This window comes from Dipteris shenzhenensis, chromosome 7, assembly GCF_047967505.1.
Source record: "Dipteris shenzhenensis isolate YYH24624 ecotype China chromosome 7, Dip_SZ_1.0, whole genome shotgun sequence".
Classification (NCBI taxonomy): domain Eukaryota; kingdom Viridiplantae; phylum Streptophyta; class Polypodiopsida; order Gleicheniales; family Dipteridaceae; genus Dipteris; species Dipteris shenzhenensis.
The window spans coordinates 6,737,547-6,759,358 of record NC_141602.1 but is presented as its reverse complement, the minus strand read 5'-3'; the positions used below and the strand labels follow the sequence as shown (position 1 = coordinate 6,759,358).

At 39.5% G+C, this 21,812-nt stretch overlaps 1 protein-coding gene across 1 annotated transcript in view; it reads right to left on the bottom strand.

Moving 5' to 3' along the window:
- The window catches only part of LOC147899873 (uncharacterized), an 80,689-nt gene extending 72,739 nt beyond the window's left edge, over positions 1–7,950 (bottom strand). Inside the window, exons 1-3 of the mRNA XM_087377124.1 lie at positions 7,625–7,950; positions 7,452–7,532; positions 7,297–7,363 (exon numbers count right to left, since the gene is read on the bottom strand). Coding sequence (XP_087233250.1) covers positions 7,297–7,363; positions 7,452–7,532; positions 7,625–7,950 — 474 coding nt within the window. The remainder of the gene's footprint in view (positions 1–7,296; positions 7,364–7,451; positions 7,533–7,624) is intronic.
- Positions 7,951–21,812: the final 13,862 nt, after the last annotated feature.

The following is a 21,812-nucleotide window of genomic DNA, read 5'->3' as shown; positions in this document are numbered from 1 at the left end:
CTCACTTTCAGCATGACTATAGTCTTTCGAATGACGACGAGGGCATGGTCAACATGATGGATTCCATTTTTAGGGGCACTACATCCCACGTACACGTGATGTCAGAGTCTGAGGTCAAAATGCGAGAGTTGCAATCAACACAATTGTACGAGGGTACTAGGATGTCTAAACTACGTGCTTGTCTCTCAATCTTGAATCTACAAGTACAGTATGGGTGGTCGGATACAAGTGTCTCGGCCTTAATGAGGTTAGCCCTTGCATTAATTTGACTCATTATTTGGATATTGTTTGTTTTGAGAATCATCATTTGGATAGTGTCTTTGTCATAGGTTGCTCCAGAAGATGTTGCCTGCACCAAATACCATGCCCGCATCAAGACATGAAGCGAAAAAGATGCTAACAACGGTGGGTATGGATTATGATACCATCCATGCTTGCCGTAATGATTGTATTCTCTTTCGTCATGAGCATGGAGATTTGGCTAGTTGTCCAAAGTGTGGGGAACAACAATATAGAGATGACTTGTAGGTTGAGTGGATATCGGTAAAGGTCTTGAGACACTTTCCCATCATTGCAAGAATACAACACATGTTCCGATGCAAATCCATAGCGGAGTTGATGACATGGCATGCATCTCATCTGTCCACTGATCACACATTGAGGATTCCCGTAGATTGTGCAGCTTGGAAGCACATAGATAATCAGTGGCTGAACTTTGCGAGGGAGCCACGCAACTTACATCTTGGGCTAGCCATGGATGGCGTGAATCCTTTCGGGTTCCGCTCGACATCTTGGTCGACATGGCCCATAGTCATGGTGAATTAAAATATTCCACCATGGCTAACAATAAAAAAGGGACACCTCATGCTTGCACTACTTGTGCCAGGAAAGTACAAGGCAAAAAACATGGACGTGTACATGGCACCTTTGATAGAGGAGTCACAAATATTATGGAGAGGAGTGCAGGTCTTTGATATTTCCAAAGCTCCTAGACATATCAATGATATTTTGGTCAGGGATATCTTGATGTGGACCATGCATGACTACCCAGGATATGGAGAGTGCGCAGGTACGTGGTTGTGTCTTTACATGTACAATGAGGGATTATGCTTTTTTTACTCTCTTTTGCATGCATGTCTTGTACTAACACATTCATGCACGCGTGCAAGGCTTGTTACAAGTGGGTACCATGCTTGTCCTATTTGTGGACCGGCTCTGAAATTGCTTGCACGCTACTCCAACCATATGAGTAAAAATGTTTATGAAGGTCATGCTCGATACCTTCCACTCAACCATCTCGCACGTGGAGGTCAGCTTGATCCACCACCATCATATTTGAAGGCAAGTGATTGGATTCAAGCTTGGAGGGCGAATGGAGAGGAACCTCCTCCTGGTATGAAGAGGCTATCGATCTTTCACGAGCTTCCTTATTGGGGTCAATTACAAATCAATCATCTCTTGGATCCCATGCATATCTTCAAGAATGTGGGGGCTACTATTTGGGCACACTTGGTTGGTTCCAAGGACTCGAGAGGAGTGCGAGAAGACTTGCGTGCTATGAATAGGATGTCTCGTTTGTGGCCCCCAACAAGTGCATGCTTCGGGAAAAGTTGTCCTCTCAAAAGCAACGTGGATCCTCTCTACGAAGGGCAACGGTCAAGGCAGACATTGCCTCTTTTCAAACACTGACAGGGTACATGCATTGCTTGAAAGGAGCATTTTCAAAGGACAATAAGCTTAGTGGCCTCAAGTCCCATGATTGGCACAAGGTCTTATAGGTATTCTAAGTACAATTAGTGTACCGATAATCGTGATGCGTTAGCGTAATTATGATTATGTTATATTGTTGACATGACTTCATTGTTGCTTTGATAGTTCATCCTCCCACTTACAATAAAAGGGTGCTTACAAGAAGATGTTATAAATGCTATATTCAAGATCTATGGTATTGTGAGGTATGCCTACTATCAAATCGCATTATGTATTTTCTTCATGGACATGTGAAATAGGTGGATATCTCAAATATCTTACATATGCATGGACATGTGAAATAGGTGGATATCTCAAAAAGAGATCTCTATATCGAGCATCGAGAAGGCTAGGGTGGAATCCATCGAAGCCGTATGCTTTCTTGAGAAGCACTTTCCCTCGAGCATTATGACAAATCAAGTCCACTTGCTTGTGCACATAGTTGATGAGGTGGCTATAGCAGGTCCGTTCATAGTCGATGGATGTTTTTTCTCGAGCGGTTTATAAAAACTTAAAAGGGGTTTGTAAGACAAAGAGCAAGACTGGAAGCAAGCATGGCAGAGGGATGGCTTGTGCAAAAGTCATTAGTATATATCACAGAGTTTCTTGCATCCATGGATCCTGATATGCCGCAAGCTTGGCACAACAAGGATGATGATCGCATCGTTGGCGAGGTTCCCTAAGGAAAAGGGATTGAAAGAAAGATGAGCGAAGAGCAAATGGAGAAATTCAATAAGTTTTGTATCCTCAATAGCCCTGAGATGCAGAAGTGGATTGAGAGATATGAAGTGGCCAAAGCAGAAAGAATAAATGCAAGGACGAGATTCAGAGTAATGTACAGGCGATCACAACCATATCCACAACATCTGGCTCTTCTCCCTACTTACATGTCACTTGATTGGCTACAACAAACTCTACGTAAAGCTGAATGTGATGGAGAGACAATAAACGAGCGCGAGTGAGAGTTATCATCTGGATGTATGGTGCATGTAAGTTTCTTACCTCTTGATGTAATTAAGTAATTATTTGTGGCAATATATGCTATAAAATAGATGCATCTTCATTGTTTTAATGATGCTCTTTTTTACAGTACAAAAAGTACAGTGCATTATGGTCATATGGACGACATTTTCACGTGGAATGCATCGATTCAAAGAGAGTCACGTATGATTGTGGAGTCATGGCTAACTTCACACAAGATAGCCGAGCAAGTGCTTCAGATACCAATCTTCTCTCCTCACAGTTGGATTATTGTGGAACCATACGCGACATCTATGAAATTGATTTCAGACGATTTACTATTTTCATTCTTGATGTAAAATGGTTTAGAACTACTTACAATGGTCCCCATGCAATAGTGAGAAAAGATAGTAGCGGTCTCTTTGCAATAGACTCCACCAAACATTGGACCGATGAAAGTGATACTTTTGTTCTTCCTGATCACTGTAAGTAGGTGCATACTAATGATTTAATTAGTCGAAGCTTTCGTTTTTAAAGTCCATTGATACATGTACCTGAGCATAATTTCATATATATAATTGACAACATTTGGCACCCATCTTCAATATAGGTGGTTTTTCATCCGGATCGTTCTGATCCAAGATGGTGGTACGTGATCCAAGTTGCACCACGAAGTAAGCAAATTTTTGAAGATCGAGATGTGGATATGGAGATGCCACTACCAATGCCGGATCCAATTGATGAATCTAGCGAAGAAGATGTAGATCACCATATGAGCCAAGAGGAAGATGCGCATAATGACATTGCACGGGAGGAGGATGGAGATCATGATATTGACGAAGAAGACAACAATCATCACGATCAATCACCACACTTAAGCTTTATTGAAGAAGATGATCAAATACTTTTAGGTGAACGTACGATGCTAGAGTACGATGATGATATAGGAGATCAACTCGGTATAGAGTTAGAGATAGACTTGCTTGGTGCCTTAGACTTGGCTCAAGATGAAACAATTGATGTAAATGCTCTTATTTGATTTTTCTCATCTCAAACTTGGACATGAATATATGAGCTTCAAAGGCTTGATGTACATGCTCTCATTTTTTTATTCTCTATGAGCTCAAACATGTATGAAAATTTAAAAAAGTTTGTCACTGGAAAAAACTAACTTTTAAGGCCTATAAACAAAAAAAACCTCTCTGTAAAAATGTCGCTATAAATTTGTATATCAGTGTCGCTATATAGCAACTTTTAATAACAGTCGCTATATAACGACAATTTAGGAAACCCGCTTTTCATACCGACGATTAATGCTAAGCGGGCACTAAACGTCGGTACATAAACGTCGCAATAGGATCCATGTGCAGTAGTGTAGCATATGTATATGTATGTCTGATGGGTATGCTACTTTACAAAGTAATTAATGTGAGTAAAATCCATGTGATATCATTGTATTATGTACATCCTATATAATTTCCATGAGTAGGCATTTATATTTTCTTATTATTCACCATGAATCATGAATCATTATTTAAAAATATGGCAACCATGGCCTTTTAGCATATATTTTTATGTTTGATGGGCATGATATTCTCTATAGAGGTCTCAATAGGAGCAATTTTACTCAAGATTTTAGAAATGTATGGGATATGTTTGCATGATTAGGCATGGATATTTCCTCTTTTTAACCATGCTTCTTGCATAAATTTTAAAACATATGCATCTAGAGGCTTCTACCTCACTTCTACCATATTTGTATGTGCTTGATGGGTATGAAACTTTGTATAGATCTTAATTTGAGTAAGATATATGTATGAGTTTCATGGTTAGCCATGCATATTTCCTTGTCTTCACTAGGAATCATGTATAAGTCTTCAAAAATATGCATTGGACCAATAGAATTTCTTGGGTTTTGAGTTTGGTAATAGTTTCATTATCACCTAGTCCTTGGAGATTTTTATAGTCAATTTTTGTCCACTAAATGAAAAGATAATTGTTTAAATCTTCTTCATTTATAGCTTGGATGGTTTTAAATCTTAACTCGCTAATATAAGTACTTAACTAAATCATGCAACAATTCCATGTATGTAGACCTCGGGGGGTTCACTCATCATATGTAACCCTATCACGTGAGTTCAACAAAAGGATATTTTTTATTTCTAAAATTTACAGAAATAAATATACATAAGGGACTATTTAAAATAGTTTTGGGAAAAATTTACAGATTTGTATAGAAAAGGGGTACATTTTATTAACAAAATCTTTTATAGATAAGGGATTTTAAATATAGGCCTTGAACGCACGTGATATAGAGGGTTTATACATAGTGACCCCCCCGAGATGTAGACAAATATTAATACATGTTTTGAGAAATTTTGAGTCGCTTAGCATTACTCTAGGGATAAAATATGGACATGTACTCACTATTGTCCAAATAAAACTTCGATAGGGGATAAAATCTTGCAAACATTAGGAACAAGTTGGGCTCATTTGGGGCCATGCAAGAAATCCATGATTTTCTTATTTGCTTGGATCAAAATTAAAAAGTTTTAGAGTGAGAATATACATCAAGCATTGAATCGATGGTTCCTTGTACAACATTTACATTAAAGCGTTTTGTGTGATGATATTACAAAAGTACATTTTATGAAACTTGTGACATGAATAATTTTTTCCCGACGTAAAAGGTGCACACACAATCACATGACACCTTTTCAAAAAAGTACATTTTACTCTTGCTTTTCATCTATTTGTGCATGTATTAACACATCTATTTGTGCATCTACACTTAGAAAATACGGGCGCGTCTAACATTGTGTTTATCAGCGTGTCTATTTGCGCGTGTATTAGCATGTTTATTAGCGCGTATACACTAGAAATCAGATGCATATTTAGATGCGTATTTAGACGCAAAATAGAGAATACAGAAAGTGAGATTTTGGTGTACATCATTGCTTTCCAAACATTGCCCATGATTACCAAAGCACATAATTTTAACAAAAACATCAATGCTTTTTTGCAAGCCCACATATACAAGAATCAAGTGAGGTGAGGAGAATGAGACAATATGTAAAAAAATTTTGCCAATATCAATGATGGGCTACCGTTTAATATCATCCTCAATGAGATCAACCCTTGCCAAACTATCTACTTCAAAATCCAAACAAGTGTTTAGATCTACAAATACATTCAACCCACTACTACTTGTGCTACTCATGTGCTCATCGAAATCAGCATCACCAATGGTAGGCTCGTCCTCACGGGTAATGGCCTCAATATCTGTATCTCCTATCTCATGATCATCCTTCTCTCTCATATCACGGTCATCATCACATCCATGGCCATGATCATCCTCCATACGCTCCATATTAGTAAATGTACTATACATCACTTTGGAACGTGGCATAATAGGTATGACATGCCACCATCTATTATTATCCACCATTGGTTGATAGACTACCTAATTCAAATACAAATACAATCATGTTATTTTCCTTGCATCGAAGGTATCAAATATTTAAAAGCGAGTATTTTTATATGTGTGCACAGTACCTGTTCACATTGTTGCGGTAGTACTAGTGTGTCCTTCCTACTTTGCCAAAACTTTGTGGAGTCAATAGTTACAAAGCCACTTGCATGGCATTTGATTGTTACATTAGGGCCTCTTTCCACCACGTCCTTAAACCACTTCACATTCAAAACATACACAAAGAAGCATCGAAAGTCAAGCTTAATAATATCTTGGATTATGCCACAATAATCATCCATGGCTCCATTGGCTCCCTCAAAGCTAGCAATGACGCCGCAATCTTGTGTGTTTCTCTTATCATCAATCCGTTGTGTTCGCAAATGCTTGCCCTCACACCATATAGCATTGAACATAGTGCACTACACCAAGAAAAAGTCAATTAAATAAGCAATCTAAATTATTGAAAGCTCCTAACTTATGCATAACATTCTATATACCGACCTTGCTCATGCATCCCCTAGCATACTCCCATTCTTCCGTTGTGATATGCATCCCCTCATCTTTCTCTGCTTTCTCCATTTCATCAAGTAGCCAATCCACATGAATATCCTTTGGAAGTGCTCTTAGATACTGAGGGTATGGCACACGAGATCTGCGCTGTGTACGAAAGAGAGCCCTTTCTTCTTGTCTTCTTGCCTTTGCGTATTTGTCACCCATCTTTTCATCACATCACTATTAAGCATGCAATAGAGGTTGATACTATTATCCAACTCCGTGTCTATTACTTTGTTGCATCCTTTCCCTTGAGGCACAATAGAGGTCATCCTTAGGTCTTCATCATCTCTCCATAGTCGTGGGAGAGAGATATCCACATTAACAAGAAACTCAGAAATATATACAAGTGACTCTTGTACCAACCAACCCTCAGCCATGCTACCTTCGGGTCTTGCATTTTGTCTCACGGAGCCCTTCAAGGTCTTCATGCAGCGCTCGAGAAAGAACAATCATCGTGCATGTATAGTACCGCATATAGCAATCTCATCCACCAAATGCACTATAAGATGTAGTTGGCTTGTGAGAATAGAACATGGAAATGTCTCCTCCACTAAACAAACCACCTCCACTGACATAACTCGAGCATTCTCAAGCGTGGTGGGATCTATTTCCTTTGAGCTCACATACCTAGAAATGAAAAAGTACACCATATTAGCAATATAAACACCTTGCATGGAGCATTGATACGCATCATATTTTGTATCATGTAAAGTACCTCACAAGCTCGCCCATCTTATAAATACAATCTTTCACATCCTTCGATGCATTACGTGAAATGCTAGTAGGTAGTATGAACAGAACCCACAAGCAGTTGGTTGATTAGTTGCTTATAATTATTCGCTCACAAATTTGAAAGGAAAAAGATATTATGCACATAAAATACTTACTTGGGACATCTTATGCCAATCATGAGATTTCAAGCCATATAATTGCTCTACACCTCTTTTCTTGCTCTTTGTAAAGGCTCCCTTCAAACACCTCATGCATCCAGTGGGAGTACGAATTGTAGTAATAGCGCACTTCACCACCGCCATCTCTAGCTTTGATAACCTCCACAGTGCACGAGGTAAAAAAACACGCCCATTTGGTCTCTCTTGTGGCCAAGCTTCATGCATCCTCCCTGTGGTGTGTAGATCCTCCCTTACGCCTATGGAATCTCCTGTCCCATTGAAATGCTCCCAAACAGTAGATGCCACATTCTTGAATATATGCATGGGATTAAGCAGGTGATTGATCTTGAGGTGGGACCAATATGGTAAACGATAAAAGATGGAGTATCTAAACAAAATAAAGTGTTAGCGGGCAATCTTTAATTCCAGCCAATATAGCACACAATAGTTACAAACCCTTACTAGCTCATGCCAAGTGGTGGAGGAGTCGTGGAACCGTCCCAAATTCTCATCCAATCTCCCACGGTGAGTGATTGTGGGAGGACTTCATTCCAAGGGGCAACATATCTAGGATGATCAGGTGGGAGAAACCGATGGTGATTCTCATAGATGACCTTATTCAATGCGTCTACCCGTGAGGCAACTAGCGAAGGACCACAAACAGGACATGCATGGTAACTCAATGTAGTGAGACCTGAACAATAGACACAATTAAGAGTTGAAGGTGGGTTTAGGGTGCCACATCCTTTTCCTATTCATAATTAGAAGTGCAATGCTTACCTGAACACTCGCCATAGCCTGGGAAGTCATGCATCGTCCACATCAAGACTACTTTGCAATTGAAGTCTTGTGATGAGGGAGGCCTACTCACATCATGCACCTCGATACCTCTCCAAAGTATCTCTAGCTCGTCAATCAAATGCTCCAAATAAACATCAGGATTTTTGACTTTGTGTTTCCCTGGAATTAGAAGGGACAACATAACATGTCCTTTCTTAATAGCCATAGAGGGTGGAAGATTATAATTCACCAATATCACTAGCCATACACTATAAGAGGTGCTTTTGAGACCAAATGGGTTCACACCATCCATACCCAATCCAAGTCTCAAGCTCCTAGGTTCTTCCTTGAAGTTGGCCATGTGTCTTCAATATGCTTCCATGCAGGAGAGTCTACGGGAGTTCTCCACTTGCCATCGGTTGGTCGATGGGAGGAATGCCATGACATGAGCTCTGCAATGGATTTGCACTTGAACATATGTTTGATGCAAGGGATTATGGGAAAATGTCGCAGAACCTTATGAGGCACGTCCAAAGTTTTGAGATCTGCTCTATATCTTGCCTCTCCACAAGTAGGGCACTCTCTTGCATCCTTATGTAGTCCACGAAAGAAAACGCAATCATTGACGCATGCATGGATGTGCTTGTAATCTAATCCTCCAAGAGAGGTCACATGTTGCCTTGCCATATCTCTTGAGGTCGGTAATTTATTCTCCCTTGGAAGCATTTTACACAATAGCTTGCACGTGAAGACCATAAATGAGGAAAAGCATTCGAGTAATTGACCCACTAGCATAAATCACCATGTTTGCAAAATAGACTTTAAAGCTTACTTGAGTAATGCATTCAAACTTGCATTGCTCCATCCATAGATGGTTTGCAAGTTTAGTAACTCAAGGGAGGCATGTAGAATAGAGAATGTGCACCCCTCAAACAGTGGAGTCGATGCTGCGGTAAAAAGATCATCTTGCTCCATGCTATCATCCCTCCCTTGATGGATATATAAATCCCGCACCATATCATCAAACACCTCCTCCTCCATGGCTTCATGAGGTAATGGCGGAGGGCTACTATCACCATCACTCCATGCATCCGTAACGGTCCCTCCTGAAGATCCCACCTCATATCGCCGACGCTTCGCGTCCTCACAGCGAGCATAGGGCAACATATGTGGGTGTGGCATTGCATCCTGTATCAAATTAAAACGGGATCATAACTGAAACATATGAACACCCATAGGTATCTCAATCAACCTTAACTCTTGAACACTTACCATGTTTATGGTCACATCCCATTCTCCATACTTTCAGATGTGATTGAGTGTAATCCTGTGTGCACGATACATGTTTCCTCAACATTGATCACATATACATTTGATTTTTTGCTCCAACCACATTTCGCGATGGTGGATATGGAGGGATTCATCCTCACTGGAGCTACTTGTTGAAGATGAAGACATCCTACAAACAAACAACCCAAAAAATTTTCTTTTTCTTCAAATATTTAATTTTAAAACTCTGTGGCATGTCTAAAGGCACGTCTAAAACCGTGTCTGTATGTTCTGTGGTGCGCGTCTACAAGCACATCTAAAACCATGTCTAATCTGTGTATCTAGATGCGCAATTACACACATATTTAGACGCGTGTATAGACGTGCTATTAGACGTGCTTATAGATGCGGTTTTTAAATCTTCTTTTAGGTGCTCGCTTTGCTTTTCTTCACATTACTTATACTTTGCTTTTCTTCACATTACTTATAGATGTGCTATTATACGCAAAAATAGACGCGCTTCTCAGACACATCTATAGATGTGCTCCGACAGTATTCTTTTCCAACAGTAATCTTTTCTTCCATTCCCCTTTCTTCTCAGCTCATTAGTAATCGTCTTTTTTTCTTTTTTCTAGATCCTCATGTGGCCAGGAAGCTCTTCGGGCTCACCTGATCTCCGGGAGTCTATTTTTAGGGACTTATATAACCTTTTAGGGCACCCTCCCAATCCTACAGAGCTATACGGTTATATGATGGATACTCTAAACACCCCCTAGGAGTCGGCACTACAGACTCCAAACCACCCCACACTAGTTGAGATTACCCCAGCGGAGTCAGCACAGTCGAGACTCTTCTCCCATGCTGTCTTATGCCCCTTCCCCCATGCTATCTTATGCCCCTTCCCCCATGCCATCTTATGCCCCTTCCCCCATGCCATCAGGAGGTCCTTTTGTCTCACAAAGCCATCGGCATACTCCTATGCAGTCGATACTCGGTTCTCCAGCTACGAGTGGTCCACATAGTCCCATGCAGTCTCCAGCTATGAGTGGCCAGCGTACTAGCTCGACATGACACGGTAGCAAGCGTAGTAGCAGGGGGAGCGGTGGAGGGTGCATGGCACAGTGCTTTGTGAGGGGTGGTGGTGGGGACGATGATGATTCATATGATTTAGATGTGCCTCCGAGTGATGGTAGGATCTTCTATGATATCATTCAGACAGGAGGCATCTTGATGGATGCACGAGGGAAGGACATCATGGCCTTCATGTGCTCTATAATTGCTAACAATTATAGAGATTGCTTTATCCACTACAAAGACTAGGCAAAGAGGTTGGCTGATGAGACCCTTGCTGTTGTTCGCTCTAGGTATCCTAACCCCCCCAATCGTCAGTATATGTTTTATGTTTCACAACAAGACAAAGCACCTACAGATGTGCACACAGACGCGTTTACTCAACTAAAAAAAACTTACGGGCACGTCTATTAGTGCATCTACAGACCCGCGTCTAAAGGCGCATCTACATAGCAAATAGACATGCCTATAAATGCGCATATAGACATGTAAATAGATGCTCTGCTAGAAATTTTAAAAAATATATAGACACATTTATAGACACATTTATAGATGCATTTATAGATGCGTCCGTAGACGCACAAATAGATGCCCCTCCAACAAACAAACACATATATAGAAGCATTTATAGATGTCGTGATAGACATGCTACATAATATTTTTTAAATTTTGAGTACTTGAACAGAATGTTGTGTATGTTTTGTATGCTATGTAGTTACAGGAATCCCATTTCCACATTGTGTAATTCAATTCTTACAGCTAATCGCATTTTAATTAGGACTCTTGCAAGCACGTCTGTAGCTGACAATTACAATTCCAAATAAAACATTACAACTCCAAAACGTTTAGTTCACAAGGCATTAATTGATAGAACGTTGCACAAGAAAATTGAAAGCCAAAAAAATAAAAAGAGTATATATTAATTCATAGCTCAAAAAGTGCTTGTATGTACATATAGCACGAAGCTAAGCCACGTCCTATGGCTTCAAGTACCAAAAATAAGAGGAGTGTATATATAAGAGGCACGAAGCCAAGCTAGTGGCTTTAAGTACAAAAAAGAGTAGCTAGCACTACTTTTACGACTAATCTAAGTTCTCCACGTCCTCGCTCCCTTCTACACTCCCTTCTTCGCCTCCTTCTTCCTCGTCTTCTTCCTCATCTTCTTGTGCAGGGTCCTGTAAACAAGGGACAACATATATCAATGTATGAAAAATCACATCTTTACTTATAATATTAACATTATTTAATTACTTTCAAATACCTCGGGAGGTGCTCCAGTAGCCTAGATATACTGCTCCTCAGTAATTAACCCATCATTATAGAAGTGCCTCCATGTATCTCCTCTGAATGGTGGTGGTGGTGGTAGGCTGTCTCGATAGGAGTAGGATACACTACAAGGCATAGGCCCTTTTCTGATGAAAATACCGATACTTTTTATATTAATTTTTTTTTTTCACGAGCGCAAACGTCGTTATTAAAGTCATTAAAAGCATTGGAAAAGAACCATCGCTATATAGCGACGCTGTTAAACGTTGCTATATAGTGACACTGATAATCATCGCTATATAGCAGCCCTGGAAAACGTTGCTATATAGTGACAATTAACAGAACTTTAAAAAAAGCATTAGTGGGGCTAAACACGGCCATAGCAAGCCTTGTTCACTAATGCTTTTTTTTTTAAATTACAAAAAAAAGTTTTGTATTACAAAAATTCCCTTGCAAAAAGGGTGAGACAAAATCGCTCAAATGAAATGATCGAGCAACAAAAGCATATACATGTCGAACATATATACAACACTGTTTGTTACCAAATTACCCTTTCAAAAAGGGTGATACAAAATTGCTCAAACGAGCGGATATACAAAATGACATACATGGCGAAGTATATGCAAACTACTACTACTACTCATTCGAATCATCCTCATCGTCCTCGTCCTTGTCCTCATCTTGTTGGCTTGATTCTTGGTCCTCATGTGCTGCACCTTCTCCCTGATCCTCGTCACATGCATCTGATCCCTGGCCCTAGTGATCGCTCGCCTCCGGTGATGGGACGCTCGAGCTTTGACCCTAAGAGTGAACCATATAAATTGAAAATTATATTGGAACTTAAAGAATAAAACAATTTAAAAAGTGAGATTACAAGTATGAGTAGACTTATACCGTGCGAGCAGCCACCTCAGCCCAATCGACTGTCGCTCCCATTGCCTCTTGCTCAATCAACCACAGCTTTGTTCCTATGCGAAATGCACGTCGTGTCTTTGCATCTGTAGGAAGATGGCCCATCGCAGCTTGCTGTGGATCCAATTTACGAGAGTTAGAGTTAGCTAAAGTGCATGTAATATGTATTAAAACAAATAGAACAATTTATTAAATGAGAAGAAGTAGACTTACCACGGTTGCCTCGAACGCCAACCATCCACCTGCTTCAAAGTGCGAAGTACCTACGATGTCCAGCCGTCTCTTCACAGCCCTCCTCTGACCCTCAAACATTTCGGGATGGTCCCTATTCTGCTTTTGTGGCACTATCATATTCACATAAAAATATTGTTTTTTCAATCTATACTTTTGCACCAACATGCAAGAATTTGAAATAATCCTATATTAGAAATTCTAGCTATACCTAAGTTATTTGTTAATTTAATTATTTTTAATATTTTTCCTTGACGTGATAAATTTATAAATCCATGAAAGGAGACTTAAATATTTCATGAAAATAACTGTCACTCGCAATATGCACAAAATTTTTAAAACTTTTAATAAATAGAAAAAAGACATGATGCCATAAGACCCAAGTTTTGTATTGAACCAAAGAATTATAATAGCAATTATAGCTATCATTATAAGTTTACATTGAGAGACATTGCTCTCAGCTGGAGTCTTTGTATCCAAAATGATATAGATTGAACATATGTTTACAATTTAAATTGATGCTCTTGAAGAGCCTCAATTCGTGCCATCTGCATAATTTGACTCCCCATTGTCTTATTGCTCAATGTCACGATAGTCCCTTGCCAGGTGCCATCTGCATTAACTCCCACTTGTCTTGCCAAGCCTTGCCCCTTGGGTGCATTGACTCCCCATTTTCTTATTGCTCAATGTGACAGTCCCTTGCTAGGTGCCATCTGCATTAACTCCCTATTGTCTTGCCAAGCCTTGACCCTTGGGTGACATCCAGTGCAAAATTTAGGTGCCATCTGCATTAACTCCAACTTGTCTTGCCAAGCCTTGCCCCTTGGGTGCATTGACTCCCCATTGTCTTATTGCTCAATGTGATAGTCCCTTACCAGGTGCCATCTACATTAACTCCCTATTGTCTTGCCAAGCCTTGACCCTTGGGTGACATCTAGTGCATATTTTGACTCTCATTTGACATAGGAGGTGATGACTATGATTATAATTGTCTTGAATTGGCTTCTTGCCTAGCACCCAAATAAAATCCTTCAATGGACTTCAATACAAAGCTTTAATCATGGACATTCTTCATTCGCGCCATCTCCTTCTACTTCCTCCATGGCGAGCATCCTTAAAAATTCGTGTATATGTAAAATAATTTGCTATGGTATTTTTATTTTTCCTTCTACCTCATATCCCATGCACTTCTTTGATTTCTTTGCCCTTGAATGCCAAGACACTATGATTGTCTCCGTCGAAACTTGAGAAACCGCTTCATCATTTGGGACCCACTCCTTCATTATACAATTAGTATACAATGTGTTGTTATCCATATTCTCCTTCCTGCCCTTTGGCTCATACCATAGTGTTGTAAATGTTGTAGCTCTCCCTTAGTCATCTCTTTGCACATCAACTACTTTTGCAACCCAAAACTTCACATTCTCATATTCATCATCCGATGGCCGAACCACAACAAAACAATCGACCTCTATATCTACTTGTGGCATAAACTCTCTCTTCTTTGGTCCACAATATGGATGTGGGAGTAATGATACAAATTCATTTTCAAAGACTGGAGCTGGGTGCAAATCGTTATGAACATTTGGCCAAAACATATTGCATTCTTCCCTGACATCCTTTGAGCCTCGCATTCTCTCAAGGTCCTTTATTAAATTTTGTGTCTTGTTAATTACAGTGGTAGTGTGTTCTCTCCAAGTAGGCTTTGAATTAGGATATCTTCGGAGCATTTCCTCTTTGTATGTAATAAATGCTTTTAATCCTTCTATTTCACAGCTAGACCTCTCATTGAATTCTTGTATAGGAGCCCATGTTGGATACCTTTCCTTGCTGGGAATTGAAGTTAAGAGACTGTAAGGTTCTTTAGGTTCCCATTTTGTATCATGAGAATATTGTTGCCATTGCATTACAGGTTTTTCTTCTTTAAAAAAAAAATGAAAGTAGTGTGGATTGGTATGACCTATCAATGCATCACCACCCATTTGTATGAAAGGTAGAATGAAGCTCTTTCAATCATACATTCTTTCGAGCCTCTCACATACTGTACTTTCTTTACGACCACCAACTTGCCTACCACATCTTCTTACCAAGTCATCTATTGTCTCCATTTAAGCTCCCTTGAGATTGTGCTAAAAACCTGATCGATATCCTCATGTGTATGCCCAACATACAAAAATCCACATTCGACCTCATTGAAGATTCAATGAGCAACTAGCATGGAGAAGAATGCAAACATGAGTACATTCTTATTTTATCGCCAGCATTTATCAGCTTGTATTCTCAAAGTCGGTGGTAGGCGACCTTTTTTTGCATGTACATTGTGAATTGCCTTCATAATAGATGTTACAACTTGATTGCTATCATGTAGATGCAAGCAATCAATCCATATATCTGCAAAGAACTTAATTCCATGCACTAACACTCCACATAGATGTGTCTTTAGAAAATTCTTTCCTTGTAATTTAGGTGGAGTGGCAACAAAATGAGGCAATGTTGTTGTATTCTGATCCATACCATCTACAATAAGGCACATGTAGTCATCGGGATGCGAAATAGCTTACTCCTTCTAAAATGCATATTTTTCTCTGGAATGTCGAATAAGGTCATGATGAGATTTTTTGTCTTTTTTGTATAATTCCCTTTGATTTGGACATGTTGCACTCGCAATCGCTCGCTTTAAATCATCACAGACATTGCACTTTGACATTTTTTGCCTCCTTGGTATTTTAACATATCCAAAGTTCTTCTTCCAAAGAGTATACAAAGTATGAGAAGAAGCTATGGCATCCCCTATTTGCCTTTGCTTTTCTGCAATAGAGTCAAATACTTCGAGCTTTGTCAAGCCCATTGGAAGGTGCATTTTAGTGATCGCATCACCGTTAGGGAGTTTGGTAGATATATGGGGCTCGGGGGGTCACTATGTATAAACCCTCTATATCACGTGCGTTCAAGGCCTATATTTAAAATCCCTTATCTGTAAATTTTTTCGTTAATAAAATGTACCCCTTTTCTATACAAATCTATAAATTTTTTCCAAAACTATTTTAAATAGTCCCTTATGTATATTTATTTCTGTAAATTTTAGGAATAAAAAATATCCTTCTATTGAACTCACGTGATAGGGTTACATACGATGAGTGACCCCCCTGAGATATGGGGTTGAGGTAAAGCATTTTCATGTATGAAGTCTTGCAAAATTGTTGTTGCCCTGATAGTTGAGATTCTTGATTTGGACCTTTCTCTATTATCATGAATGCTAAATTTGTTGCCGCCCTTTGCCTTGGTGACTAAATCCCAATATGTACCATGGGATAATCCAGTAATATTGCGATATGCCTTATTGCAAATCTTTTTTCCATTTACGAGAGGTTTTACCTTTTGTCTTGAACTTAGCCTTTTATTGCCATTCTAAAGAAAGCAAGAGAGACTTGTGAGAAGGTATTCATTTCTTTGGCTTCCTCTTCTTTGCCACACGTGTCCTCTACATTCCTTGATGTCTGCAAGATCAATGAAGCGCATACATCTTCGCTTGCAAGATAGATATCCCAATGCATTTAACATGTTCTCCTCCTTCATTACTCTCTTCCTCTTTGGTTGCTTTTGTGGATCTGCCTGGATTTGCTTTCTCTTCATGCATATGTATGATTGTTTTTGTTCCTCGTGCACGTTGTTATCTGTATTTATGCACATCTTCTCCTCACATTTGTTTGTAACCAAGCATCCATGATTGGTCGTTGCATCCTTGGCCATATCACAATCAAAGTTAAATATTGAATAATCCTTCGTTGATCTCATCCTCATTTTTAACATACTCTTAGGACCATTCAATGAATTCAATATTCTACGAGAGTATTGAGAACCTTGAAACTCTTCCACTCCTGAGAGAACATCGCTCATTGGGACATCTTGCATGGCTTTCACAAATCCACAAGCTTGATTGACACCAGGTTTGTTAATATGCATGAATTCATCCCCACTTGACAAGACGTCGCTATTGAAACCTTTGCCCTTCTCACTGTGCAAGAATTCATCCACCCCAGATAAGGCTTCACTTCTAAAATCATTTTGTTTCTCGAAACCAATGAACTCATCCACTCCATATAAGATTTCACTTCTATAATTGAGTACATTGAAATCATCCACATTTGAAGTGATAGAGCCTGGCACATGGGCATGCTTTTTAGGTCCTTTGATATTATAGTATACCTTGTCTTTATCATTGAAAACCACGTGCCTCTTTCTCATGTTTAAAAATTGCATGGTCCATCTCATATTCTTGCCTACCTCATAGTAGGGATCACATAAGGATGTTATGTTATCAACCATACCATCATCAATAACTTTTAGAATCCTCATCTGTGCAAATGACCATCGCTCCACTTGTTCAAATCTCAATACTTCACCTTCTGCTACAGTCTTATTTGCAAATGATCTCATTTGTAAAATGTCCCCTATAGTAAAATCCAAGGTGGTGCACTTTGTATTCTTGATAATGTTTGTTGCATAAGTCTCATATTTGTCCCATGCTATTAATGATTTGTTAAATGTATTGTAGGGCATAACATCTCTAAGTGTTTCCATATCTCCACATTTATACTTTAGCTCAACATGTGCGCTAAGAATCTTTGATAAAGTAACTGCCACCTTATCTTCGCCAAGTCTTCGAAAGTGGCAAACTAAATTGGGATCACTATCATGGATTGTAGCAAATGCAACTACTTGTCTTTTGCTACATAGAATCACATCCATCCCTGGAATTGAGTCTATAGCCATCTCCTTTGTGAGAGTCCTTTACAAGCAAGCTGCAGTAGCAACAATTACATAAATATTAGTCTCTTTTTAATAATCTACTCATTTATTATAAGTTTTAATTAGTACTTAATTTATTGGTGGGAGAAGTTATCCGATTAAGTACTCATTAGATGGACATGCCAAGTTATCCTTTGCATGGTCGATCGAGCATTAAATACTATTTTTGCTCTAGTGTCATGCACATCCGTAAAAAAACACAATGCTAGGTATGCTATCTGATCAAGTACTTATGGGATGGGCACGTCACTTTGCATGTAAGTCAATTCCAACTATTTGAAGGTGTCTGCAAAGTATTGGCCCATTGGATATGCTTTGCATTGTCGATCAAGCATAAAACACCATTTTTGCTTTAGTGTCATGCACAACCATAAAAAAACATGTCCTAGGTGTGTTATTCAAACCAGTATTTCTCAGATGGGGGCTCCACTTTGCATGCAAGTCAGTTTCAACTAGGTTGAGGTTCGTTAAAAGTATTGTGACCATCGGATATGCTTTGCATGGCCGATCACGCATTATACACCGTTTTTTCCCTAGTGATATGCACATCCGCAAAAAAACACGCTCTTAGGTATGTTATCTGACCAAGTACTTATCGGATGGGTGTGCCTATTTGAAAACATGTCACTGCCGCCTAAGTTGAGGTGCAGGAAAAGTATTGTGCCCATCGGATATGCTTTGCATGGTTGATCGAGCATTAAATACCATTTTGGCCTTAGTGTCATGCACATCCGTAAAAAAACATGTTGCTAGGTATGTTCTCCGATCAAGTACTTATGGGATGGGCATGCCACTTTGCATGTAAGTAAATTCCACCTCTTTTAAGGTGTGTGCAAAGTATTATGACCATTGGATATGCTTTGCATTGCCGATGAAGCATAAAACACCATTTTTGCTGTAGTGTAATGCAAAACCATAAAAAAACACGATCCTAGCTGTGTTATTCAAACAAGTACTTATCGAATGAGGGCTCCACTTTGCACGGAAGTATTGTAACCATTGGATATGCTTTGCATGGTCGATCACGCATTGTACACCATTTTTCCTATAGTGATATGCACATCTGCAAAAAAACACGCCCTTAGGTATGTTATCTGACCAAGTACTTATCGGATGGGTGTGCCCCTTTGAGAAAATTTCAATACCACCTAGGCTAAGGTGTAGGAAAAGTATTGTGCCCATCGAATATCCTTTGCATGGTCAATCGAGCATTAAATACCATTTTTTCCTTAGTGTCATGCACATTTGTAAAAAAACACGCTGCTAGGTGTGTTATCCGATCAAGTACTTATGCGATAGGAATGCCACCTTCCATGTAAGTCAATTCCACCTAGTTGAAGGTGTGTGAAAAGTATTGTGCCCATCGGATATTCTTTTCATTGTCGATCTAGCATAAAACACCGTTTTTGCCTTAGTGTCATGCACAACCATAAAAAAACACGGTCCTAGGTGTGTTAATTAAACAAGTACTTATAGGATGGGGGCTCCACTTTGCACGCAAGTCCGTTTCAACTAGGTTGAGATGCGTGCAAAGTATTGTCACCATCAGATATGCTTTGCATGCTCGATTACGCATTATACAATGTTTTTCCGATAGTGACATGCACATCCGCAAAAAAACACACCCTTAGGTATGTTATCTGACCAAGTACTTATCGGATGGGTGTGCCTCTTTGAGAACATTTCAATACCACCGAGGTTAAGGTGTAGGTAAAATATTGTGCCCATCGGATATGCTTTGCATGGTCGATCCAGCATTAAATACCGGTTTTGCCTTAGTGTCATGCACATTCGTAAAAAAAACACGCTGCTAGGTGTGTTATCTGATCAGGTACTTATGCAATGGGAATGCCACTTTGCATGTAAGTCAATTCCACCTAGTTGAAGGTGTGTGCAAAGTATTCTACCCATAGGATATGCTTTTCATTGTGCATTAAGCATTAAACACCATTTTTGCCTTTGTGTCATGCACAACCATAAAAAAACATGGTCCTAGGTGTGTTATTCGAACATGTACTTCTCGGATGGGGGCCCCACTTTGCACACAAGTCTGTTTCAACTAGGTTGAGGTGTGTGCAAAGTATTTTCACCATCAAATATGCTTTGCATGGCCGATCACACACTATACACCGTTTTTCCCTTAGTGATATGCACATCTGCAAACAAACTCGCCCTTAGGTGTGTTATCTGACCAAGTACTTGTCGGATGGGTGTGCCTCTTTGAGCACATTTCAATACCACCTAGGTTGAGGCATAGGAAAAGTGTTGTACCCATCGGATATCCTTTGCATGGTCGATCGAGCATTAAATACTATTTTTGCTCGTGTCATGCACATCCGTAAAAAAACACGCTGCTAGGTGTGTTATCCGATGAAGTACTTATGCGATGGGAATGCCACTTTGCATGTATGTCAATTCCACCTAGTTGAAGGTGTGTTCAAAGTATTCTGCCCATCGGATATGCTTTGCATTGTCGATCAAGCATAAAACACCGTTTTTGCCTTAGTGTAATGCACAACCATAAAAAAACACGATCCTAGGTGTGTTATTCAAACAAGTACTTATCAGATGGGGACTCCACTTTGCATGCAAGTATCTTTCAGCTAGGTTGAGGTGCGTGCAAAGTATTGTGACCATCGGATATGCTTTGCATGGCCGATCACGCATTATACACCGTTTTTTCCCTAGTGATATGCACATCCATAAAAAAACACGCCCTTAGGTGTGTTATTTGACCAAGTACTTATCGGATGGGTGTGCCTCTTTGAGAACATTTCAATACCACCTAGGTTGAGGCATAGGAAAAGAGTTGTGTCCATCGGATATCCTATGCATGGTCGATCGAGCATTAAATACTATTTTTACTCTACTGTCATGCACATCCATAAAAAAACACATTGCTAGGTGTGTTATCCGATCAAGTACTTATGCGATGGCAATGGCACTTTGCATGTAAGTCAATTCCACCTAGTTGAAGGTGTGTGCAAAGTATTGTGCCCATCATATATGCTTTGTATTGTTGACCAAGCATAAAACACCGCTTTTGCCTTAGTGCTCGGGGGGGTCACTCATCATATGTAACCCTATCACGTGAGTTCAACAGAAGGCTATTTTTTATTCCTAAAATTTACAGAAATAAATATACATAAGGGACTATTTAAAATAGTTTTGGAAAAAATTTACAGATTTGTATAGAAAAGGGGTACATTTTATTAATGAAAAAATTTACAGATAAGGGATTTTAAATATAGGCCTTGAACGCACGTGATATAGAGGGTTTATACATAGTGACCCCCCCGAGCCTTAGTGTAATGCACAACCATAAAAAAACACGGTCCTAGGTGTGTTATTCAAACAAGTACTTATGAGATGGGGGCTCCACTTTTCATGCAAGTATCTTTCAACTAGGTTGAGGTGTGTGCAAAGTATTGTGACCATCGGATATTCTTTGCATGGCCGATCACGCATTATACACCGTTTTTCCCCTAGTGACATGCACATCCGCAAAAAAACATGCCCTTAGGTGTGTTATCTGACCAAGTACTTATCGGATGGCTGTGCCTCTTTGAGAAAATTTCAATCCAACCTAGGATGAGGCGTAGGAAGATTTTTGTGCCCATCGGATATCCTTTGCATGGTCGATCGAGCATTAAATACCATTTTTGCCTTAGTGTCATGCACATCCGTAAAAAAACACGCTGCTAGGTATGTGAAAAGTATTGTGCCCATTGCATATGCTTTGCATTGTCGATCAAGCATAAAACAACGTTTTTGCCTTAGTGTCATGCACAACCATACAAAAACATGGTCGTAGGTGTGTTATTCAAACAAGTACCTATCGGATGGGG